This window comes from Phalacrocorax aristotelis, chromosome 1, assembly GCF_949628215.1.
Source record: "Phalacrocorax aristotelis chromosome 1, bGulAri2.1, whole genome shotgun sequence".
NCBI classification, from domain to species: Eukaryota; Metazoa; Chordata; class Aves; order Suliformes; family Phalacrocoracidae; genus Phalacrocorax; species Phalacrocorax aristotelis.
In genome coordinates this window covers 80,130,309-80,156,251 of record NC_134276.1, presented here as the reverse complement: position 1 = coordinate 80,156,251, position 25,943 = coordinate 80,130,309, and the positions used below count along the sequence as shown (strand labels likewise).

General features: G+C 37.4%; 1 protein-coding gene across 8 annotated transcripts; it reads left to right on the top strand.

Moving 5' to 3' along the window:
* Positions 1–277: 277 nt before the first annotated feature.
* Positions 278–23,677, top strand: PNPLA4 (patatin like domain 4, phospholipase and triacylglycerol lipase). 8 transcript variants are annotated; one of them, XM_075095041.1, is made up of 9 exons: positions 278–672; positions 1,915–2,228; positions 2,962–3,088; positions 8,688–8,872; positions 12,015–12,109; positions 12,287–12,422; positions 15,094–15,159; positions 20,698–20,850; positions 22,831–23,677. In XM_075095041.1, exons 2-9 carry the CDS (start codon positions 2,070–2,072, stop codon positions 22,960–22,962), a joined length of 1,053 nt encoding a protein of 350 aa, XP_074951142.1. In that variant the 5' UTR covers positions 278–672; positions 1,915–2,069; the 3' UTR covers positions 22,963–23,677. The 8 variants fall into 8 exon arrangements, 7 of the variants coding, with proteins under 7 accessions (XP_074951142.1, XP_074951183.1, XP_074951129.1 ...); XR_012660840.1 differs by lacking the exon at positions 278–672 and adding an exon at positions 21,507–21,610 and having other exon boundaries at positions 685–2,228; positions 22,831–22,920; XM_075095082.1 differs by lacking the exon at positions 278–672 and adding an exon at positions 685–1,039 and having other exon boundaries at positions 8,688–8,777.
* Positions 23,678–25,943: the final 2,266 nt, after the last annotated feature.

The window sequence follows — 25,943 nt, the reverse complement described above, 5'->3', positions numbered from 1 at the left end:
CCAGGATCCCTCTCCATTTTGAACCAGTACTGCGTGTCGATCGACTCTGGTACTCATCCGCCAAAAGGGTGAGCGGAACTACCTCAAATAAAAATAAAAATAAAAAACAAACAAACAAACAAACAAAAAAACCAAACAAAAAAACCACGAAACACTAAGAAAAAAGTATGAACTTTATTGCCGCCCTGAGGTCCCCCCTCCCGCAAAAGGAAGCCCCTCCCTCCACAAGGCCCGGCCCAGTACAAGGGCGGTGCCCAGAGCCAGCGGGCGCCCGCCCACGCGTCGCCTGCCGGTGACGGCGACAGCCCACAGGGTGGCGGCGCGGAAAGGCGCCCGGCGGGCCCGTCCCTCGGGCGGCGGAGGCGGCGGCGGCGGCGGCCAGCCCAGCCTGGGCCGGCCCAGCCCAGCCCCAGCAGGCAGGCAGGCAGGCAGGCAGACACGCCGCCCCACCCAGCACACCTGCCGGCCAGGTGGCGAGGGCGGAGCGAGCCCGCCTCACGCGGTGTCAGCCTCCCCTCGAGGGCAGCTCCGCAGGAGGCAGCGTCTCCCCGCGCACGGGGATGTCTTCCCCTTCCCCGGCGGCGGCGGCGGCGGCGGCGGCAGCGGGGCGGGGGAGCGCGGGGGAGCGCGGCCGTCTCGCGAGCTTTGGCGCGAGGACAGGCTGCGCCGCGGGTGCGCGGCGGTTGGGCGGGCGCGGGTGGGCGCCGTTGCCCGCCCGGGGTGCCTCCGCGGCAGTTCGCGAGGGCGGTGGGGCCGTGCCGGTGCCGCCCGGGAGGCGGGGCGGGGCGGGGCGGGGCGGGGCGGGCAGGGCGCCGCCGCTGAGTGGCCTGGGCCGCGCTAGGCCCGGGGGAGGGCCTGAGGCAGGAACCTGTGCAGAGGGACGCGGGGGAAGATTGAGGGGGGCGCGGCGGTGTGGAGCTGAACGTTGGAAGGGATGTGTCCCACTAAAACATCGCCCTTCTGTGGCACGTCTACAAGTTTAAAAGACACCGTGACTTTCTGTAACGCTGTGATCTCTTCAGTTGTCACTTGGCTTTCTGTATGTGTTACATGTTGCCTTTAAAAATCCTGTCGCACGCCTTCAGCTCAGTTTCACCTGTTTGTATTGGTTGTTTACTGAGCAAAGTGCAGGGAGGAAAAACCAAATTGCATTGTAGACCTTACGTCATGGCACACAAGATGAAGTAGAAAACCTGAAACTGACTTGACTGGGGTTAAATTTGAAGCTGGTAGTACAGCTCTGAGACCTGTCTACGTGGAATCACGCTGGGTTTGTTTGCGCTGGTAGTCAGGGCAATAACCTGTTTTTCTTCTCAAGTGAGCAAGTGCATTTTCGTATGTTATTCTTTATGGTCAGTGTCTTGCTAGGTGTAAACCAGCCTTCCATTTGAGTTGTGTGTCACTCCTACAATATCCTTGTAGCATAGAAGATTACAAGGCTTGCCTTGTACCCACCAGCATGCCTGAGTTTTTTTTAAGGGGATCTTGACATCAGCACTTTGTTTTTGTGAACAGTTGGTCTGAAGTTGGTGGAACACTCCTTGCACGTTTCAGCTGAGGTAGAAGGAACGGTGTATTCATGTTAATTATAAAGAACAGTTTGTTCACTTGTTCTTCGTGTAATTAACAATTTTAGTCCTTCCTGTTTCTGAAATGAACAATTGACTTTATGGTTGGCAGTGAACAACACAGTGCCAGATGAAAGCTGGCGAGAGAGACAGGAGCTACTGAACGAAGGTTCTGACTAGAATTGTTTCATTGTCAGATGAATCAGCTGTTAACACATCATGTCTTAGGTTGTGATCCCTTGAAAGCTAAATTTGAGAGGGTTGGGAAAAGAGGGCCTTGTTACAGTATCAGGGCCTTGATGTGCAACTACTTCTTTTTATTTTTTCTCTTAATGTTTTTAAACAGGTTATGTTTAGAAGAGAGAAAGTTTCTGCTGTCTACTTCTATGGTGTCCAAGCTCATCTGTTGATACTTCCTTTGTAACTCCATGGTAAAGCAGCTTCTGAGAGTATCAGTGCGGTTATCACATTATCTGGATCCGGAGGTCATTTTTTAAGAAAATGTGGACTGCTAAAAATCTTTTCCGGGCTCAAGTACTGTTGCTTCGGTTGAAAGAAGGCGGATTGTGTAGTTGCACGTTTCAAAAAACTCAGCAGTTCTGGACTGGAATTCTAAACTATTGCACCATAAGAGTGCCATGTAACAGAGTTAAATTCCAGGTAAGTACTTTTCTGGTGCTCTAGGTATAAGTAATATGCATCAATACAGTGATAATATAATTTCTTTGAGAATCTTCAGGGATAAGCCTTTGATCTTGCAGCTGTATTTATGAATTGAAGATGCCTATCAAGGTAAACAGGCAGGCAGCAACAAGTTATAGGACAACCAGTGTTTCAGAATGAACTTTTTGTGTCTGATAGTTCTAAGGTGGGAGGAAACATTAATTTTTTTAAAATTACACTTCAGACAATACTGCATGGTAACTGACTGGCTTATTAGTTAGAGTGACAGGTTTTTAATGAAGAATAGGACCAGAGTTGTCTGGATAACTTTTTACTAATGCAATATGGCGCACAAAATTTGTGGGCGGGGGGGAAGTCAATTTTTATTGGATTGGTAAGGGAGGATAAAAACATAGTTTGATTATTTAAAAAAAAATCTGTGAATATAAAAAAATATAGTGGGAAAGGAACACTGGTGGTTCCAAATGGCAGTGTTTTTCTAGGTGTCCAATTAAGTTCATCTTTAAAGTATAAATTGCTGCATGCTCTTCACGAGACCATTGTGGTTTCAACGAGTTTGAGGGGGGGCTAAGCAATTGAGAAATCAATCTAGATGGTTTTACAACTATTTTAACTGACTTTATTAATCTATTTAAGGATAAATAATGTTCATCTTATATTTGCCTGTGGTTTCTCTTTTAAATAGTAATATTTGACTCTATGATTGTAGGTTTCCAAGATAAATGATAAACGATCAGTAACAGATACAAGAATATCTACTAATGCAGAGAGAACTAAAATAACTGCTGGAAAAAGTCCCAGTGGTGAATGTGATGAAAGCCAACATTCATTAGAAGGTATTGAACCTTTTGCCACCCTCTTAGGAAGTCAGCCTTCCCTGTACTTTCTAGGCATCTTGTGTTAATGATCAAGGTGTTCTAAACTCTTAATTTGGAAGTTTTGTGTTATGTGATGTGGGGTTTTTTTTTGTAAATTTAAAGGGATTATACACAATATTTAGAGTTTGCAAAGACTTATGTGATTTTCCTAGGTGTCTTAATGGCTGATTAGAGTGTGTACTGATTATTTTGATTATTATTATTTCAAATTTTTTTTCTTCAACTTCATAAAATTCTTAAAATGCTTATTCTGTGTGACTGGATTGATGCAAAACTTAGTTTTCTCATTCTTTTGCTAGCAACTGTGGTGACTCTACTTAAGAGTGTAATCTGTTGGATGGGTGGTTGCTTTTGTCTGAGCCTATTTTTGATTGGGAGAATCAATTTCTTGAATGTTCACTGAAGGCTTTAAATGGTCTGTCTTGCTAGTGAACTGTTTTCCTGTTATAAACATGAAAAAACAATTAAACATTCCTGTGTAAGTGGCAATTTCTGATTCAGGTAAATTAGTAGTTACAGTTATGACCTTTAATTTAGCAATGCTGCCTAGCTAAACAGTTCTTCCCATAACTTTGCTTGTTTTGTCATTCCTAGCTAATAACTAATCCTCAAATGTGCTGTTATGCATCATACATTTTAGCTCCTGTGCTTCAGGGTGCTCAGTCATTCGCATTCTATGTATATTTAATTTTTGTTTGTAAAGGGTTTTTAGTCAGTTGCTTTGGGTGTTTTCAGCTTTTGTTTACAAATGGGATGACAGCGAGGGAGTTACGACTGGTTAAGGCACTGAGATCGTATACTGTTTATATAATTATATTGCTCAGGAAACAGCAGGATGAGAAACTGTTGTGCTATTTCTTGTGCATGATAATTAGGAAGACAGTACCCATCCTGAAAAAGCTATATTGTACTATATGATAATTCTGCTGTACCGGCTTGTCTCCTTACATATGTTCTCTTGTAGGTTTTCATTACAAATGGGTGAGATATTGCTGAGTAAACAGAAATGCCCCCCTCCCCAAGTATATTTTTAATTACCAGTTAATTTTTTTTTTTTCCAGATGTGAGAGTCTTTTAAATAGAATTCTTAGGTATATGTTTATTCCTAATGCTTCTACATTATCTGTAAAGTAATGAGACTGAACAGTCCCAGTGTCCTTTGAGTTTCTTCTCGTACTTATCTTTTCTTACGCTTCTGTTTTTTCTTGTAGACAACAGAAGCATACCCATCCCCTTAGCCAGTTAAAATCTTTATATTTTGAAATTTGCCCATCACATAAGAACACAGTGTTTTTGAAAAGCAGTGGCAAAAGCATTTGCTGTGTCCTATTTACAAGATATATCTCCAGTGTGTGCACTGTCCAGCTGAAACGTACTTGTGTATCTTTTAAGTTTCACTGAAATGTTTTCTTAACATGTGCCAATATGATAAGTTTGAGTTAATAGGTAATATCTTTAATGGTCAGAACTTAGGTTAAATCTTCTAAGAACACCTGTTCTGAAGTCTTGTTTGAACAGGTGTTTCATACCATTTCTAAGATAGCAAGATTTCAGCTGTTTGGTCAGGCAGCTGAAAAAATGTCTATGTCCAGATGTGACTGTGCTCCTATATCCTGTAGTCTGGAAGAAATTGCCATGGAATAGTCATAATGTAGACTTAATTGATTTTCTCTGTATGTCCTCTTGCGAGTTGTTATAAACCTACTATCCTTTATAGGCAAAAGAATAGTGATCTACTAGATCATCAAAGCAAAAGACATTTTTGAATCATACTGTCTCTGAAATACACCATTGTAACTTGCAAATGAGGTGTTGCAATGACATATCTGCAGGAATCAAAAGAAATTGGAAAGTTTATATTCTTATGAAAGTGTGTACCTTGATTCCTATTTCTTGCTTTTCTGATTTTACAGGACATTCATCTAACGAATACTTTCCTATCTTTTCCTCTTACTCAGAGATTCCTGTACAAGATGAAACAACATTGCTTAACTGTATCTGTCAAGCAGATAGTTCCCTATAGAACCATGATTCTTATTCATCTGTGTGATCTTTGTAGGTTAAGTGCTTTGTTACCGGTTTGTTGTATGAGGCCTTCCATTCAATGAACAGAACCTCCCCACAGGTAGATGCGTAGTGCTGAATGAAGACGTTAATGTTCTGTTGTTTCTTCTCTATAATGCTGATTATTTGCAATATTCTACTGATTCTAATATTCTGAACAAGTGAGAGAAGACCTGATTGTTTCACCCAGCAGCAAGTACTAGCTATCACTGAGGAGCTACAAAAACATTACATGATTTTTCAGTTAACAACTGGATAAAGCCCTGAGCAACCCGATTTGATCTGATAGCTGACCCTGTTTTGAGCAGAAGGTTGGGCAAGAGACTACTTGAATTAATCTATGAGTCAATGATTATTTTTTCTCTCACTATTTACCCACTCATAGGTTTGTTACATGTATGTGCAAAACCCATTTCTCAGTCATGCAGCTAGATGTAACCACTGGATCTGTCATTTGAACCTGGTCATCTGCCAATTAACATTTGTACTGAAGTATTTTTAAATTTCATGTATATGTGACAAATACATAATGTAGACCTGGGAACTGACCCTAATTAATAAAAATGCAGTGACTTGATAACACAGTTGCTACTTTTGATTTGAAGTTCTCTTGAGGAATCTGTACAACAGTGCTGTGTTGCATGCCACACAAATCCAGTGGCTCAAGTACTTCTGTTTAAAAAAAAAAAAAATTAACTGCTTTTGGATTGCATTCATTTAATCTTTTTGCACTTGAAATTGAATGTGAAACTAGCAGCATTCTTTAATAGTATTCCTTTACTTGAAATCTTAGTGTTCTTTTCTCTTTTTGCACGTTCATCTCTCACTGAATCCTTTTGTCAGCCAAGAAACTGATGTGAATACTTATTCAATAATCACTGTCTCTTGGGTAAAGGAATGAAGAGCGAGGAAGAGAAGGATGGGCTCTAAGTGTTAAGAAATTAACTCTCATGGAAGAGTGAATGCCATGTATCCAGACACTCAAGAGAACTGTGGTTACTCACAATAACTGATAATTAGATAGGACTAAAGCTCATATAAGAAAATAAAACTTACTGATGAAGCCTTGTAAGAGAAGGCATGGTCATCTGACTTTAGTCAGTATATTTTCAGTAGCTTTTGATCTGAGATTCAAATCATCTCTTCAGTTCACAAAACCTCCTTTTCTGTTCTTCTCACTTTAGAGAAAATGTACAGGCCAGTTCTTTATACATTGAAGTGTGATTGTCTTCTACATTTGTAGGGATATTATTTTTTCTTTTAACAAAAATTCTTTAATCTGAAATTTCTTGCTATAACTATTCTTTAGATACTCTTTTGTTTTCATCTTTCTTTTATTTTTTTTATTTATGATTGTCTTAAGTATTTTCCAGCAGGGAGAAGTACCTTTCAGAATGCTTTATAGATGAGACTTCTAGAAGGTTTGGATGATGTGTATATACATGTACATAAGCATATATATGCTTGTGTTTATTTAAACAAGCTTACTAATTTATACTTGTGTTTCTTACTTCCATTTCATAGGTCCCTTAGACATAATTCTTGAACTCTTTGCTTGTTTATTTTCTGACCAATCAACTACATAAACATGGTCCTTATTTTATGTAATGTTTCACAGTAGTGTCTTGAGCCTGAAATCAATTTTGGACAAAAATGGGAGTTATTTTTGCATGGTTGCTTTTCTTCCTACTTAAAAATGCAATTGCTTTAACTAATTTCACCTTCTTGTCAGAATGGTGGGTGATGCAAATGCATCTTTCCTCCTAATTTGTAGAAGGCATGGAAACAGCTGCAGCAGCTGGTTAAGCTACTGAGATCTTAACTAGCCTGAAAGAAAGCACATCATGGCATCATACTTCAAAGTCTATTTTAGGTTTTTTCCACTCTGTTAAAAAAAAATCTTCAAAGCTGTGTTCGTTGTTTTCCAGTAAAATCTTGAGTAAACTTTTTTACCTTCTATTCACTACAGTGGTTTTTCTTTGAATTAAAATATAATTTCTTTTTAAAAGCAGTAACATGGTTTATCATTTGCTTCACTGCCACAGCAAGAGCAACCTGAAATCCTTTCTATCAGTACAATGTGTTAGATATAAGTTACAGGTATTCGTGCTTACAAGTGGGTATTTAAGTGTTTCCAGTGTAAAGGGGGTAAAGCACAGTTGACATGCTTATGATGGTGTAGTGTTTTAGCAGCATACACCAAACAGTCTGCCTGAGCACTATGAGATGCACACTATCCCCTCCCTCCCTCCCCTTAGGAAAATAGTGAACCTAGCTAGACCTATTAATGGTCTGATTTTAATCATGTTATGGGTACAGCATGTGAGTTGAGCGTGTCATCTAATCTCGTGGTTTTGAAAGCTGTTTCTTGTCCTTGTCTTTCCTGCTTTTCCCATTTCTGAGCTGAAGAGGCAACTTAAAACAAAATCTGCTGCTGTACATATTTGCCTCTCTTCATCAGAACTGACACCACCGTGTCTGTAGATGATTTCCAAAAGAAACATCTCATCAGCTATCTGTTTATGAACCAGAAGAATGAAGTATAGTCCTAGTATAGGGATTTTTTTTAGTCCCATTCATATTGATGTGTGCCCAAATGCACTAAGAGTTTATTTTTAATTCAATACTAAGATAATATGTACAATATCTTGTGTATCTGTACAATATAATCTGTGGAATAGCTAGCTCTCATAATTGTAGTTATTTGTAGAAACAGAAGAGCTAATAAAATGTGCAGAGTTTTTTTTTTTAATAAATCACAGCTAAGGATCTGAACTTACGCTTTTTCTTTGTGTTTTTTTGTTAGATTTAAATTCTATCCTTGACCCCTTCAGAGTGTGTGTGTTTGCACACATTTAGTGCTTTAACTTTACTTTGGCGGTTTTTTTATTCCTTCTTATTTTAATAGTAGCAAGGATATATTGTGTGCTTTTCTTTTCTAAATAAGAAGTGACTTGAAATAAGAATTTATCTTTTTATGATTACTGGTAGTCCTAGTAAGCAAATGAGTTCCAAAGGTGAAGGAAAAAATTGTTTTCTTAGAAAATCATACTGGGTTCAAGGCTGTGTGTGTGTAAGGGGAGTATGATGACACAGTTGCTAGCAGTTTTATAATTAATGTGATTTTTACTCTAGGTGACTAACAGTGTTCACTCTACAGCAGCATTCTTTTATTACTGTTGAGTAGCTACTTTTATTTTGTGTTTCTTTGACAAATTAGATTAAAATGTACCATTACGTTTCATATAGATATATGTATTTCTTGACTGAAAAAGGGATTTGTGCTAAGGAGTATTTTAGAGTTGTTTTCAGTTTTGGGGATGCTAAGCTAACTGCTACTTGTTTGATGTATTTGGTAATCAAATATTTTTACTATTCTTAAATAAACTGCTTTTTCTTAGATAGATATGTGTTCTGTACCAAAAGAATAGATGTATATTATAAGATAAAATTAACTGATCCTTTCTCTGACTGTGAAATTTTATTTCCACAGCAAAAATGAAACATATCAATCTGTCATTTGCAGCATGTGGGTTTCTGGGTATTTACCACTTGGGGGCAGCAGCTGCTTTTTACAGGCATGGTAAGAAGTTACTGAAAGTTGTGAAAGCTTTTGCGGGAGCTTCTGCGGGATCACTGGCTGCCACTGTCTTATTAGCAGTACCAGAAAATATAGAGGTAAATTAATAAACTCCTAGGTATAGGACATGATCATTTTCAAAGGATACTTTTGATATAATCATCTACCATTAAGTTTTTACAAATATTTTGGTTCTTGTTTTTCTTCTTGCTTCTTGTAAAGGAACTGAACTCGAGTATGTGTTTTCATTAACAAAATCTGCAACTCATGGGCAGAAATGTTTATGAAGCAAGTATTTCTTTATGACGAAAGTCTGTCATACAAACTTTATATTTTAAGCTATGTAAATACAAATTTCATGTGTGTGAATGTTGAGTTGTATACAATCAGATCAATATACCAAAATGTATATGCACTTAATCACTGTACATTGCAAAGCTATTCATTGTTTTCTTGGCTAGAGGTAGGCTTTGTCAGGCAAATGCATAGCACCATCCTTTCATCCTTTTGTGAAAGGAGATGAAAATGGTAGATGGACTGTATCTTCATAAAGTCAAAGAACACCACACACTGGCTCAAATCTTTTCCTTGCTGCCTGTGCTCCATTAAACAGTGCAAGAAGTGGCTTGTGCACCTCCTTTAGAGTTCACGATTTAAAAGCAGTAGCCCCATTGTATGCTAGGGAAGATTAATGCTCACGGCATTCTGTTCTGACGTGCTGCATACATGTGTGCTTGTGGTTTTTTTTTCTCCAGAGATGCCACCCTTTTCTCACCATTAATATGGCGTCATGTGGAGACAGCAAAGTGATATTCCATGACTACTCTTACAGGTTCTGTAGGACAGTATGAGGTTGTTTTTTGTTTTCCCCTTAGGTTAATGCTGCTTTGCCCTCCTGAAGTGCCTGTAGTGAATTTGCCTTATTATATGTAGAGAACTAAGCCTTGCCAAAATGTTAAGATTTCTTTAATATTTTGAATTATAATAAACAGTATTACTGAGAGGGCAAAAAAAGGCTTCATTTTTTGTTCTAAGTACACTTAGGTTTCAGCCCAGTGAGCATCAGGTAACTTTTTATGGGCCCTGCTTGTTACAAGTTTCATTGCGTTTGGTTCAAACATATTTGGTTTGGTTCAGTTCTTTCTGCTGTGATAAGAACATATCTTGCAATTAGCTATACTTCTGTTGTTTTCAGCAGTGAGTTCTTCCCTGGTCTCTTTCCACCCCACTAACCCCTAGATGCATTCTTTATATGATGTGGTATTGGGAATATTCCACTCTGTTGTGAAGAGAACCTTACTTGCATTCTGTTCGGGTGTTACTCCTTTTCTGTAGTCTCTGATTAGTAATACCTCTGATTTTAATTTCCTGTATGGTGAGCACAGCAGCTAGCCTTTTCTTAGCCCAAGGAGGTTTTTCTGCTTATTCCAGGTTCTGGGTATAAGCATTTGTTCCCAGCCTGGTCCAACTTACAAAAATCTTTCTGAGTAAAAATATTAGAACAGTTTTTATTTTTTATGTTTGTGGAAACTAAGCCTATATAACATTGAGTCCAGTGGATTTTTCCTTGAAAATGTCATTTTAATACAAACTGAAGAATGTTTCATGAACTTTTTAGTCCTTTTTTATTATTATTATTTGCTTTTTAGTCATTCTGTTATATCGTTTAAATGGAAAATTGAGCACTATATTTTACTCAATTCTCATGGAATTTAAGTAAAGGCAGTGTTGTTTACTGAACAGAATTAATTTTTCATATCAGGGTAATTTTATTACCTTTATTACATTTCTAACTTGAAATATTTTATATCCACAGTTAATACTTCTCTTTTTTTCCTCTCCCCAGAGGTGGCTGTGTTAGGCTATAATTAGGACTTTCTCCATTTCCTAGTCTCAAAGCATTAATACAACCTTTCCTTATCTTGGAGAGAACATAACATTGAGGATGTCTTGTTTTGACTGTTGATGTTCTAATATGACAGTTTGCAATGTTTTTCAGTTGTATCTTGGATTTTTGTCAGGTTGAAAAGGTATGGGACTTGAGAATTCTAGGGAGGCTTATAGAGTTACAGATAAGTACCTGTTTATTTCAAAAGTACCTTGATTGTGTTTTATGTCATTTGCTTAACTCAATACAAGTAGCTACAATTTCTAAACATGTCCTCAGTTAGTATATGAAATTTAGATGCATTTTTTAAAGCTTCTAGCACTAAAAATATAAACAATTCATAGCTGTAAGAAATTGTCCTTTCTGGAAGCAAGAACTGTATGGTCTATTCTTAGTACTTGTAATATGGAAGATAGTTCCCTGTCATTCACCTAGGTATGGATTCATCCAGCTCCCTGTTACTCTGATCTCCCTGTCACATTATTAAAGCGTTTTAGATATAACAATAGTTGTTCTGAGGTGGTTCTATGTAGGGTTTGTGGGTTTCCTCTCTATTTAGAGGGAGAGGTGTCTGAATGTGCCTCTTTCCAGCTGATTGACTACAGAAGAATCCACTTTCTCAGCTGTGCCCCCTCCCCTCCTGGCTTCTTGTGCACCCGGCAGAGCGTGGGAAGCTAGAAATGTCCTTGACTAGTAAAAGCATTACCCAGCAACAGCCCAAAACATCTGTGTGTTATCTCAACATTTTTTTTTCATGCTAAGTTCAAAGCACAGCACTATACCAGCTAGAGTGAAGAAAATTAACTCTATCCCAGCTAAAACCATGACAGTATTTTATTCATTAAATATATATATTTGTTAGTAGCATGGCTTTTGCATTAGTGGGAAGAAATTGTAACAACTGTATTTTTTTAAACGCTTATAGGTGTCTTAAGGTACTTGTCTGGTTTTAGTACTGAAATAGTCACTAAAATAAAAGGTGGTTTTACAGATGAAATACAAATGATTGTTCTTGTATGACATGGTTCAGTGAACTGATTATTTAGCAATGGTAATACATAGAAAAATAGCCTTTAACTTTCCTTGATTGTTAAAGTGGTATTCTTGTGAGGATTTATTATTATTAATAATTTTTTTCATTAGGGATTTTGCTTTCTTACAAATTAGTTCTTCTAAAAGGATTTTGTTATTAATATCTTGTTACAAACTTAGCACATATGGGAGAAGATTCTAGTCAGATCTTACAGCTCTCTCTTGAATAAAGGTTTAGCTACTAGTATGTTTTAGATACTACAGTTGAACATACTTCCCATAACTAAAACATACTTAATGGTGAATATTTTAATTTGCAGAAATGTAAGCAGTTTGCCTATGGATTTGCAGAGGAAGTTAGAAAATTGGACTTCGGTGCTGTAACGCCTGGTTATGATTTTATGAAAACACTTAGGTACCTATCTTAATGCATCTGTAAGATCATTTTTGTGTGAAGCTCTCTAAATGAAAATGAAGAGTGTCCATACTTTTTCCTGTACTGTGGGGAGCTCAGCACTCTTTCACCCCTAACATATCTGCAAGGTTTTTAAATAATGATGGTGAATAATGTTTAGTATTTTCTTTACTCTAGGGAAGGCATAGAGTCTGTTCTTCCTTCCAATGCTCATGAGATAGCTGAGAACCGGCTCTATGTGTCAGTCACTAACACCAAAAATGGGGAAAATCACTTGATTTCAAGTTTTGCATCCAGGGAGGACCTCATTAAGGTAACGAAGTTGAATATTGCTGCTTTAAATAAAAATGCTTGAGTTTTTTCGAGGTTTAGGAGTATGTTATTAGCTGTACAATAAATGACTGTTTTACTCAAGTAATCACTCATACTATCAGTGGTGCTACAACTATAACATAAACAATGGAAGCAGAATTTGATCCTGCAGTTTGACAGATTTTGCTAAAATTTATTTATGTGTGTATTTCCTTCATCTGTCTTTAAAGTGCTACCTTGTAGGTGAAGTCTGTTTAAAAAGTAACAAGGTAACTAATGGTTACAGTAGATGAGAATACAATAGAGGATCTCCAAATTTTGTAACATGTTGCTGAGTCTTTTTGCATCTCTTACTTAACTGACACCATTTATATTATGTTTCATCACAAAAGAAAATAAAATAAATAAAGTTCCTCTCTTAAAAGAAAATCCAATACTTTCTACAGTCCTTGTAGGGAACAGATACAATGTAATGTTAAGTATCACATATATAAACTGTATTTTAACTGTTGTTGGAAAGCGTATCTTTTACTGCCCATCTCTTTTTCTTTTGCATGCCACTTTTTATATTTGGGTCGGGTTTGTATACATGAGCTGATGTGAAACGGTAGGATAAATTCAGATGCATGTAAAGGAAATGCTCTTTCTAGTAATAGATTATATCTTAGTGGAGGACTTAATATGATAGAGCAGAGAAAAGGAGGTAATAGAATAAGAAGGAATTCCGTCTTTCCCTATCCTTGTGAATGCTTAGAGTAAATAAGAAATCCCTTACAATTAACATTTAAAGAAAAAAAACCCACACTTGTTAACAAAATCTCAAAGAATGCATTGGAAGTTTGCCTTTAAAGTATCACTTTTTAAAATATTGACCCTGTTATATTCTACACGGTCAATCAGTTCTCAAAATTTGTAGGACTTAATCATGCAAAGATAATTACGCAAAAAGTTAATCTCAAATTATGCAGTGTTATTTCTAGCTATGGTAACCAGCAGAGACAAGCACTGATATTATTATTCTGTAGGTTTATGGTTTTCTCCAGTGAAATTTTCTAAGCTGAAGACAATCAGAAGATTCAAGACAACCTTGGAGATATATTTTATTAGTTTTTCAATAGTTCTGTTCTACTCTTTTGTTCCATATGCTAGCAGTGGAATGGGCTGGAATAACAGTAGTAACATTCCAAAGAATTGCTCATTGGAATATTTTCATATTGTCTTTAGTTTGGAAAGGTGGCAACAGTGAGTTGGAGCCCACACTGGTCTGTTAGTTGTAGGGTTAGTTCTTCAAAGTTGTCCTTCCTTGCCTCACTTGTGAGATTTAAGTGACTTTATAAGGAAGGCCAACTGTCTTTTTTCAGTCTTCTTGAAAAGAATTCATACTTTGCTGGGATCACCTGGTTTTGGCTCTGTTCCTTCACTAAACCTTTTGTTCCCATTTCTCTTAGTTCAGAAGGGCCAAAGTTACTGAGGTGGAGTTGAAGGAGAGGGGAGAAGGGGAGTTGGGCAGGGGAAGAAGCTGATGTTGGGAAACCTGTAGGATGTCACTTTTGGAAATCTGGAGAGGAATGGTTTCAAGGGGGACCTTACCTTATACTTTTGTGAGGGAAAGGCCTGTCTGGTAAAGAAATAGCTACAACTTCACATTTGGAAAATACAAAGAGAAAGCCTTTTTATCTGAGTTTAGGCAAAGCTCTGGTGCATTATATAGCCGGGAAGAGAAATGGACGAGAAAAGAGTTATCAAAGTGAAAGTTAAAGGCTTCATACAGAGTCTTGTTTAAAATTTGTTAGGGGAGGAGAGGTGCTTAATACTGAAAGTAGCGTTATTTGTTGTTAAAATAAACATACTTCCACCAAAAAAAAGCTCAGGCATTTTCTTTCATAGTGTCCATGGATCGTGTGGTTTTTTGCACCTGATCATCTTTCACGTAGTGTGTACCCCAGTATGTAACCTGCTTCTGTTCCCCATACCTGTCTCTCATGCTGCCATGCAAGCAGGTGCATACATATTCTCCACATTTAGCTATATGAAAATTTCGTACATACTGCACTTCATCCACACATCTACCCTTTTTCTTTGAAATAGTGTATACTAACTGCATATACATATTAAAAAATATATATGGGCAGATACATAGCTATAGAGATACACAAACTCATAGATACTGCTATGAGTGGATAGAAAGGTGTGTGTGTGTGCACATCTATACATGACAGAAGAGGTGTCCTGGTCTTAAAAAAAAGAAGAGAACTGCTGTAGACAGAAATGTAGGCTGCGTCCAACATAGACGATACTCTATATGGTGTTTTTTCAGCATATGCATATTCAGTTTCTGCAAATTCATAGATTTACTTCACATTGTATAAGACTAAGCTCATACTCTTTTGAATCACATTCCTAAATTAATTCATTGATATATTTTGTTTTGAGAGTTGTCACTGTCAAGTCAAAAAGACCAAACCAAACTGAATAGTTTTAATTGTATTTTGACATACCACAACAAGTTATTTTGAGATGACAATGGTTTAACGAATAACTAATATATTAACTGATTACTGCTATATTATTTAATATAGATAAATATATATGAAAATATGTTTTGGTTCAGAATTAATCTCTTGCCTTTTCTTCACTTTTGTTCTCTATTCTTTCTTCTTTCTTTTCTCTAGGTCCTGCTAGCAAGTAGTTTTGTACCAGTATATGCAGGTATTAAGCCAGTGGAATATAAAGGAGAGGTAATTTTTCATTAAGTTTAACTACCAATTTTTTTTTATAACAACATTCTTCATTTATGATGTAATTATTTGATCTTAGGGGAAAGGTAGGTGGGAATTGTAATGCTGTATTTTGTCGAATAGTTCCTACTTCTGTTGATACTGCAGATTAACACCATGAAAGGTGACATGAGTTTGTTCATGTGTTGTTTCAAAAACTGGGTGCTGAGACCAAAATGATTTCTGTAGCATGAAGCTGTTTCCTAAAGATAATATCTCATGCTTACCATGAGAAGAAGCTTCTTGTAGTAAAGATGCTTCTCGCTACAAGCTGTGTTATCAACTCTAAAATGTTTTTTGCGATTTAAAGGACTACCACTCTGCTTTTCTGTTTAATGAAAGAAATTATAAGGGAGGTGTTGGCAGCTTGGACACTGCTGGAGTACATGAGTGTGACTACGTATGTGTTGTAATTCCATATAAAACAAGAGAACATGCATACTAGGCACCTTCAAATCTCTTATCTCTGGACAAATATTAAAGAATAAGCTTTGTTCCCCGCTGTTACACACGGCTATGAAGTTTTCAGAGGTGTACACTAGTATAAGAAAACTTTTCCACAGTAGCCTGTACTTGGTTTAGCTTCAAAAACTTTTTAAGAATAATCTTGACTGTTTAGTCTGTTTGTAATTACTAGAAGTATGAAAATAGCCATTTTTTTCTTTCTGAGAAATATTACATGATACTCTTTTCCTTTATTTCCTCATATGCATCCAAATGATGACTTTAGAACATCTGAGGTCCTCAGAGCCACCCTGCCAATAAAAAAAACCCCACAAAACAATGATTCATCTCTAGCAAGAGGGAGTTGGAGTTCGTTATGTCAGAAAGCCTTTCAGCTTTAGAGTTATGTATACAGCAATACATACCAGCTAAAATGTTTGAAGGGTTTAAATCAGTATTGCCTGACTGCTTGTGTTAAACAGAGACTACTTGCAGCTTCACAGGGTCTGGAAAATTTGTTGATTGGCATCTTTATATGTTGCTTGTGCAGTTTAAGAGGCATATGTGGTTGTTTTAGGTTCATTCTGCCTTTAGTTAAAGGGAAGGAGTGTCTTTGTTTTTCACTCAATTAAGAAATTGAAAAGCTGGCTCAGAGTTTTGTCCAAAACTTACTTAAAACCCATTTTACTGGATGAACACTGCTATTATGATTTGCCTGGGTATTGCAGTATTTACTAAAACACCAGCAGCCTCTTCTTCATGGACAGTTCTCGTTCCTGCCCAACTTTATTTTTTGCATTCAGAAGTGAACTCAGTGCATGTTTCATGGAAACTGGTTCTTGTGGTACTTGAAAGCTCGTGGTCATTCCAAAGCTTCATACTATTCTGCTTAAGTCAGATTCAGAAAAGGCAGTTTCTGGGAAGAAGGTTGCTTTCATTTATTGTTAGTTGTTGGAATGATTAGTTCGGCACGTCTGCACTGCTTTTTCTTATATTCTGTAAAACAGTGCATTTGTGGCTTGGGGATCTTTTTATTATTTTTTTTTTTTCCTGAGGAAACTGTTGTCTGTAAGTGAAAGTGACTTCCTTTCTATAGTCCAAAATACTTAGAGCAAGGTGAGAGCAGAGACTGTAGGATTTCTATTGCAATAGTATTTCCATGGCTTGGCATAGTGGGTGATGAGGGTATGTGGGTGGGTAATAGGAGCCCTAAAGCATGCATTGTAGAGCCAGATACATGGCATGTAAGCTTATGATCCGGACATGGTAAGCACTGAAGTCAGTAAGATAGATTGGATATTGACTGGGCTCTGCGAGGCCACCTATCATATTAGCATCATAGTCCAAGTTTCCTGAAAGCTTTACTGTAACCGACTAAAGTTCTGTCTGTCTGCATTTACACTAGTTTCAGAGAGTAAATTCCTTAGGCCATATGGTCCATGGAATTGAGCTTACTCCCTGCTAGCTGCTTGAGTCTACTGGCCATATGTGTGTTTCAGAGCAGTTGGTCTGGATCTTCTCTGGCCTACATGTCACCTGCATACATATTACCAAGTCATTTGGGAATGTTTTTGAAATGTGTTTCAGTATGTTATCTGAGGTTGTGTTGCATGATATGTTCTGAGGTCCATGTTGCACAATACGTAGGGGGGTACGGTGCAGTTTTGCTGGAATAGTATCAGAAAATAGCCAAACCTGTTGCAAGCATGCCCATGCTGCCTGTAGAGAATGTACCCCAGGGTAAACTGTTACCAGCACTGCACTTCAGTTTTCTTTTTAGGAAGAATGGTTTTTGGGAAGCATTTAGCTTACACCAGAATTAGCTAGCGTAACTAGTATGCGTGCATGGAGGCTAGATTTTTGGGGAGAATAAGCTAAATTGCATGGTAGCATGGGCATAACATCAGTCTGTTTATAGTATGTTTTCTTCTGGTTTGACGAGCCTAAAAATAATCTGAAGGAAAAAGGAGTGTAAAATAACATCTGAGAATTTATAGTCTGTTAATGACACCAACTTTTTACCTGGGTTGGGTATTTAAGGTGCCCTTGGACTAGGCTTCCAGTAACAGCACGGCAAACTTGCTCTGTGTGAAAATATCTTTCTTTGAGTTAGTTTAGTGTCCTCTGAATTGCTGGCAAGGTTAATCTTTAAGACAGATAAAGATCTGCAGATGATTGGGTTGACTGTATCTGGTGATGAGGCTATAGTTTGTCACTGTAGTTCTTACAGAACAGCTTTGTAAAAACATCTACTGGTAAATGGGTAAATCCTGTTAGGTCCAGCCCACAACCTTAATTTCATTGTTTGGTTTGGTTTTCATTGCACATTATTTCAGAACTTTCTCTGTCTTTGCACTGTACTTACAAAAAAAGAAATTAATTCAGCAGTTACCAGGAGTTTGCTTCATCAGCTAAGACGACTTTTCAAGAGTTGGTTAATGGAATTAAAAGAATCTGTGGCATTATATCTCTTTATTTGCAGCATATAAATGTGTTATTTTAACTGTGTAAAATGAGAGACTGTGGAGCCAAAATATTTTTGACTGAGAAACAGTTTCTCCAAAGTGCTTGAAAGAAAGTAAAATGACAGAGGGCATGTCAGCCAGGAATAACAGAACCTACAGAAGATAGTGCTTAGTGAAAATATTGTCCTTGCCATGGTAAATATTTTGACTTTTGAATAAACATTGAAGTTACATAAAAGGAGGGGGCAAGAAAACCTAAATAATCAGAATTTTTTGAAGTGGGAGAACTTTTAAGTCGTAAAAGTACTAAGCTAGACTTGTGAAAGACATTAATAATGTCATCTGTTACAGTGTCTTTTGAATAGGCTTAGATAGGGACTCCACTGTTCTTGTCAGTGTAGGAATTGCAACAAAAAGCTATTTAGTACTCCGAGGAACATTGCATATAAATCAGTAATAAATCGGTATTTATAGACACACAGGAGAAAAAAAAATCCTTGGCGTTAGAAATGTTAAGGTATGTTGCAGCTTTACTCAGAGTTATTGCAACAATTGTGTAATGGAGTTTGAGAAGTCTGAAAGATAGCTTTAAATGGTTTTGGAAATTTTTTTTTCTCCACTTCTAAGGCAAAACAATCTGAAATCCTAAGCATTGAGAAAAATGATTTTTGTGAAAAGTGAAAGAATCCAATGGTGTTTGTGGGTACTGACGTCAAGAGCTAATATCAAGAGTGAAGCTCTAAAGCATTTTATGAAATAATAGGGTGAGAAAGTCCATGGAGGCTACTGAATTGTGAATATCCGTAGCTTATATTTTAAGCTCAGGAGCATAAAGAAGTGTGAAATGGCAAATTTCATCTGAGAAAGTGAAGAAGAAGGCGGAGTGGAGGGACGAAGCAACCTGTTCCCCCCCCTCAGTGGTACTTACTATATGTCTGTGTGTAAAAGAGTAAATCCATGTGTTGCCAGCTGTGGGAGTTGACAGTAGAAGGAGGGGCAAGTGTCAACAAAGTTTTGGGGTTGCATGTACTCAGAAACACTGGGAGAAATCTATACCTATAGAATTAAAAGGAGGTTTGCTTTAAGCAAGAATAAAGGACACAGCTGAGAGGGATCTATACAACCAAGTGACAGACCTCAGAGAATCTCAGGGGCTTCTGAAGAACAAGCACTGTAACCTGAGATAATGCTTCCTGTATAGCAGTCACTGCACTGAAAGCTAGCATCTTGCCAACAGTTTGAAGACAAATTTAATTTAGATCCAGTAGTATACTTTTTGTGGGAGGTTTTTTTTACTTAAATTTTGTAGCTAAGTTCCTGTGGCATTTTCAGTAATTCTGTGGGAAAACTTGCATTATTTTGATGTTTCATAAAGGTCACATACAGTATCACCTACAGCAGAAAAGCAGTCTTCTGCCTGACTGGTGTGAAAGAGTGCTAGTGCAATTTGCCATCTGTTTGTAGTGTTCTGTGTTAAGGAAACTTGAAGCTGATATCCTAGAGTATTCAGTTTATCTTTGGGGAGGTCAAACCCTTAACACTGAGGTGAATCTTATAATATTATTTCTTACAGCATTTCAGCCTGACTAGCTTTAGGTGTCTTCGGTAGTATACAACTTACATAGTTAATGAAGGTTTCCTTTATAATTAGCGGAGGAGAAGAAAGCAAGCGCTTTTTCAGCACAATTCAAATCAGATTAAATGCCTACTTTAGGATAACGTGGGTCCTGTGCTAAAAGTGTTTTCTCTCCCTTGATGATAAAGGCAGTTGTAGAATGACTAATTTGGCTGTAGACGTGTGTTTTGGTTTATGCATGTAAGCACCATAAGAAACATGAATGTATAAAATATATTGGAAGGAGATGTAACAGCTGCCCCTGCTTATACTGGGATGGAATTTGGCTATGGTCCCTGTGAAGACTGTCGTTAGAACCAAGGCTAACCAACCATGTGGGGCTCTACAAGAAATTCATTGGTTGCTTCCTTCTTTCCTGTACTCAAGTCCTGTAGCAGACTTGATGTCTCTTCCCTCTTACGTGCCATAGTTGTTTAGCTCCTTCCCACCTTTACCTTTCTCTTTCCAGGTATTGCTCTCTTGTGTTGTATATGTAAGAAGACAAGAGGCTCTGGAAGAATAAGACAGAAGTCATATCTGGTTTAGCTTGTATGTGCAGTTTAGCTGCACATACAGATTGTCCAGCTCCTAGTTTGAATCAGAGTAATGTTTTAGAGGAGTATACTTTATCTCATGTGGTTCACCTGTAATATTAACAATCTTTTCACGTATGTGTTAAGAAAAACTGTGTGGGGCATTTTGTTAGTAGATCAACTAACAAGCTGTAACAGTAGCTTGATAAATATATTACATATTTACACATTATGTCAAATGCTCATTGATTAAACACTGTGTGTGTACATTGTCAGTTCCTTTTTTTTAATGCCTCTTGCTCAAGCTTATTCATGGTATCCTGAGAAGGAAACTTGTAAGTTTTCTTGAGGGTGGGTGCAGGAGGCAGGGACAGGAAGGGTGAAGTATTTGGTTGTGAACATACTCTAAGGTTACGTTGAAAATATTTTTATTTTCCAATAGAAGTGGATTGATGGTGGCCTTACCAATGGCCTTCCTATCTTGCCTGTTGGAAGAACTGTGACGATTTCTCCTTTCAGCGGTCGATTAGATATCTGTCCACAAGATAAAGGACGTGTGGATCTTTATGTTAAATTTGCAAAACAAGATATAATGGTGAGTTGCTTGTTTATTAAATAACTTTAGAAGAAGAAAAGGTAGTTAAGCAGTTAAGGTTATGCTTATTTTTAAGTGTTTATTTTCTGCATATATGTCAAGTAATGTTTTGGCATTTTCTTTATTGCAAATGGAGTTTAAACCTTTTCTTAAACACAAGGGAAGGAAGATGTAGCATAAATTTTGTCTGAAAGGTTGAAAAGCATCGCTCTACTACAAAATTGAGCAAATTATCGTGGGCTATTAACTGTAAGTAATCTGGGCTTTCTTTAAGTATCAGCTTTCTTTTCTAAGCAGAGTATTTATAGGGGGCAAAAAAAAAAACCCAAAACTTTCTGTAGAATACCTCAGGAGAGGGAAACTCCAGAACATCCCTTCATACTTATGGAAATTAGCTGCTCTAACTGAATTTAAAATACAAGTTTGTCATATATTTGAAATGCTACACAATGACTTGTCACCTCATTTCTCAAGAGAGCTCATGTTAAGATTTTGAACATTTGTAACCACAACATTTTTCCAGAAGTTGTTTTGTTAGATGTTACAGAAACATCTCTGTATACTGAAATACAGGTCAAGACCAATTTTTATGGCCTCCTTTTCATCATTGACATTTCTGTCTTTGCAAGCTTTGTCTCACAAAACTTTAACCACAGTATATTGCTTCCATTGACACAATGAAAGAAAATGTTGAATAGCAGTAGACCTGGCTGTCAATAAAACTCTGTTACAAAGAAGAAATAAAGATTAACAATAATTGGTGGGTTTTTTCAAAGTTTCTTTTAGACAGTTCTTAATATGTTTTCTTAATTTGAGTAATGTAATCCTAAATTGGACCAGTTTCTGCATCTTTATAATGTTTCACAGAGATTTTAAGCATGGTAGTACTTGGTAAAGGATCATAAAGCATGAGACTTTTGATTTCATATATATTGAAAATCGAGGCAATCGTTTACTATGTATTTCCTGGTTGTGATTTGTATCTAATATCACTGCATCTAGAGGAGAAAAAATGAGCTGGTGATTAGATTAGTTTAGAGATGGCAAATTAAGAGCAGAGTTACATTTCTTCTAGGGTCTTGCAAGTGCAGACTTGTGCAAAATCTCAGGCAACGTTTTAAACTATTCTGTTGGAAGCACCCTTAGCTTTTAGAGCTGTAAAAAATGTGAACTAAGAATAAACTCTTTTCAGCAATATTGTAATCTCCATGAAATGACGATTGGTATATCTTCATTTATCTGGATTGGAATGTGGACAGTTTTCTGTCTCTTTGAGCTTCCTCCATCTATTGGTGTCAATTTGAATAACTGCTTCAAATAATGGAGATGATTTTGATATTGTTTTTCAAAATTGTGTATAATGAAGTATGTGGCTAAATTATTGAATTAATTATGTAAATGAAGTATTCAGAACTTTATTAAATCTAATTAGACTTTTCGTTTTGTTGTAAACAATTTAATCATTCAAGAAGAGAGTTTTGAAATCCATCAAAACTCACCATCAAAGTGACCGCTTGAGATGCTCGGTAGTTTTTAATTTGTTGGTAATACAAGCTACATTGATACTCATATGTTAAACATCGCCTGGGAATGTTGCCAAGAATGTGGTTGTTTGCACTAGTAAGTTGTCCAAATATTTCCTTGCACAAGTTTAGCATGTGCCAGCTACCGCTCTGCCAGACAGTTCTGGGAATGTTTTTGAAGTTAAAATGTTTCAGAATCTTTGGGCAGTTCTACAGGCAGACAGCCTGTCTTGGAGGCAGCGAGTTTAATAGCGTATATGCAGACCATTTGTGCCAGTGTGTCTTGGCGCTCAGCAGTATACCTGGACACAGTTAACTTCCTAGTGTAGATGTAGCCACGCTGGTCTTTTGTTTTTACATATGCTACATGAAACAGATGACAAAAGAGAGAGCAACACAGTCAAGTCTAGGTAAGTTGCTTTAATAAACTAATTTATAGCTTCTTGCTCTGTTGCAGCTGTCTCTGGCCAACCTAGTAAGACTTAATCAAGCTTTGTTCCCACCAAACCAAGAGAAAATGGAATCATTGTGCCAAAATGGATTCGATGATGCTGTACAGTTTTTACTGAAAGAAAACTGGTTTGAATAGGTGATACATAGAACGTTAACAGAACCTGCTGGCTGTCAAAACACAGCTATGGGCATCCTAAAGAATCGGAGGGATTGCTGTCCCAATTCCAGTTTATGGAAATAAAAATCCTAATGGAATTGCATCAGCCTCTGCTGAGAAAGTATCGGTTGCACTCCGAAGACCTGTAGAAACATGTCAGAATGGGAATAGTACTTGCCCAGTAGTTGCCTTGTTTTGAGGAGGTTCAAGCTTAGATCCATTTTGCTTCAGCTGAGGACTTGAGTGTGGGATTTGTAAAAAGCTTGTGTTGTCATAATTGCAGAACTTCAGAAAAGTCTTTTTTGATGTTATTTGAGAGACAAATCAAGGTTGTACCATGAAAAATTACAATCTGTATGTTCACTAAATGTAATAGTTGTGTGTGCTAACTGGATGCTTGCAATATTACTGATCTAGTACTTACCTTGCAGTGTTTGAAAGGACTTGAACACTTATCACTAGCCACAAGAAATAAAGCATTTGCACTCTTTTACTCTAGTATGTGTATTTTTAACATTAAAAGTTCTTGCTTTTTTCAGTGAATGTGGTCTCTTAAAATTTGAAATACTAGTTGAAATTCATAAAACTGTGATATTTGAACTTAAACCCTTCTTTACAAGATATTTTTAAGAAATTGTTACATTTATTATGTTTTCTTCCTCTCCTAAAATTGAATAAATATATTTTCTTGAAACTTTTTTGTCAAGAGCTAATTTATAAATTTCTTGGAATCCTGTAACAACCTGATTATCTGCAAAAGAACAGTCTGTTGGAGAGAGGTTGAAGTAAGTTAGCAGGTAATGAACCCAGACTCATGCATCTCATTCTTTTACCATTCACCTTGCACTGACTGCCTTAAGCGCAAGTTCAGGATTTTCAGTCCTAATGCCTAAATACTAAGATCCGCAACATTTTACTTAAAAGCAAACAGTGTTTAAGTGTGCTTTTAAAGTTGATTTCTTAATAATTAAAAAAAAATCAGAGATGGAGTTAAACATCTATGAAATTATAGAATTCCGCAAAAACAATAGAAAATCTGGGTAGGTGAGAAATAAGAATAAAAAAAAATAGCTGTTTGAAAGCCTCTTCAGCACTTAGCCACCAGCTCTATATTGATATGTAGATTGCATCAGATTAGGATTCGTGTCGCAGGGATTGAATTTTATTATTACTGTTTTTGATAATGAAAGACATTTTTAAAATGTTGATAGAAAGCACCGTACTTTCATTTTAGAACAACCTTTTCTAAATGCATGAGGTTCGGTGTACAGTGAAAACAGGATAGCTTGCAAGATTTACAGATCTGTAGGATAGCAGTTTTGCATGTAAAACTGACGTCAGTTACCTTTGTGCTACCAAGGCACCTGTGCCTGGGTCACTTGCATACTCACTGATACAGAGGATAACTTTCAGCATGAATAAAAATAGCAGCTAATGCTATTAAGGAATTCTCTTCTTTCACACTGATCTGCTGTGGCCTGCATCTCTGAGTCAATGGTAATACCTGTTTTGGCACCCCGGTGGAAACTTGGAACAGCTATTTTTCACTTCGCGTTCTGGGGGCTTGGAGCTACTCACAAGCTTTCAGAAACAGTGTACATCTTTTAATCGGTTACCTCTCTGAGCAATAACGGCACCATAAATATTTAGCGAGCCTGTACAAAGCTTGCTTGTCTGAATGCAGTTTTTTAAGAACTGTTTTATACAATAAAGTTATTTAAAAGGGAAGTTCATTTACTGATGATGTATTTTGCTTTTGAGCATCAACACAGTCATAGTTTGCTCTGATCTTCAATCCATAAAAATCTTACTTCTTTCAGCATGTATTAATGTCTCCCACGGGATCATACGCAGTATTGTGTTTACTGAGCCCTGAGAGCCACAAGTAACATTTAGTGCTTTAGAAATTGACCTTCATGGGTTTATGGTAAGATGATACAAGATTTTTTCAGGAAGAATAAGCTCATATTAATGCAGTGATAAGATGCAGAAGTGTTCATTGTGATAAGATAAAGTGGTGGGGTTTTTGTGTTGGAGCATAAAAGCTGAAGGAGGACAGAAACCTGTTCAGTCAGAACACTAGTGTTCGGAGTGAGTACTGCTGCATGCAATACTGCTGCATGACCACCATTTTGTAAATGTTTTTTCATTGTGGATGACCTATCCAAAGCAGAGGGATGCGAGCCTACTTTCTCCCAGTTGTTCAACTGGTCCTAATGAAGCATAGTAAAAGCACATTCAGAAATGCATTATTCTCAGCCAGCTGTGTTTAAATCCATTTTGTTTGTGTGAAAAGTAGCTTCTTTGAAAAAAGGGATATTTCTTAATATATTTGGGAAATATTCGCAGAAGGTAAATCAGGAGGACAGTCTCTTTGTTTCACTTAAGAAGCCAAGGCTGCTTCTAAGCATTCAGGTTTTGTGAGTACTACCCATTTTATTTCCTCCTTGCCCCAATCCCTCCACTGTATTACCTTGAAAATACCAGATGTAAAGTTTAAAGAAAACCCACATTTCCTAAGCAAAGTAGCATTTTTACAATAGAGACATAACCTTATTAAAGGTAAATCTATTTGCTTTCTGGTTTGGTCTCTGTAATTCTGTGAATTGGTCATGATTTCTTCCTATTTATCTTTGTGAACTTCGAAGCCTCCTAATTCAGTTTTGTGCTTAAGTCTGTATTTACTGCCTGGGTATTTCCGTGTTTGAGTCTGGACAGAACATGATGCTGTTGATCAGTGGTTGCAGCGACATGGGCAGTGGGATCAAGTGCACCCTCAGCAAGTTTACTGATGACACCAAGCTGTGTGGTGCGGTCAGCACGCTGGAGGGAAGGGATGCCACCCAGAGGGACCTTGACAGGCTTGAGAGGTGGGCCCGTGTGAGCCTCATGAAGAGTTCAGCAGGTACTGGGGACAACAAACAGACCGTGAGCCAGCCATGCCTTCTTCATGGCAAAGA

Excerpts from the sequence above, each read along its gene's own strand:
- PNPLA4 (XM_075095049.1), top strand. The coding sequence starts at position 2,070 with ATGTGGACTGCTAAAAATCTTTTCCGGGCTCAAGTACTGTTGCTTCGG. Across the intron at positions 3,089-8,687 it reads AAGCCAACATTCATTAGAAG|CAAAAATGAAACATATCAAT; the intron begins GTATTGAACCTT and ends TTATTTCCACAG. Across the intron at positions 8,873-12,014 it reads CAGTACCAGAAAATATAGAG|AAATGTAAGCAGTTTGCCTA; the intron begins GTAAATTAATAA and ends TTTAATTTGCAG.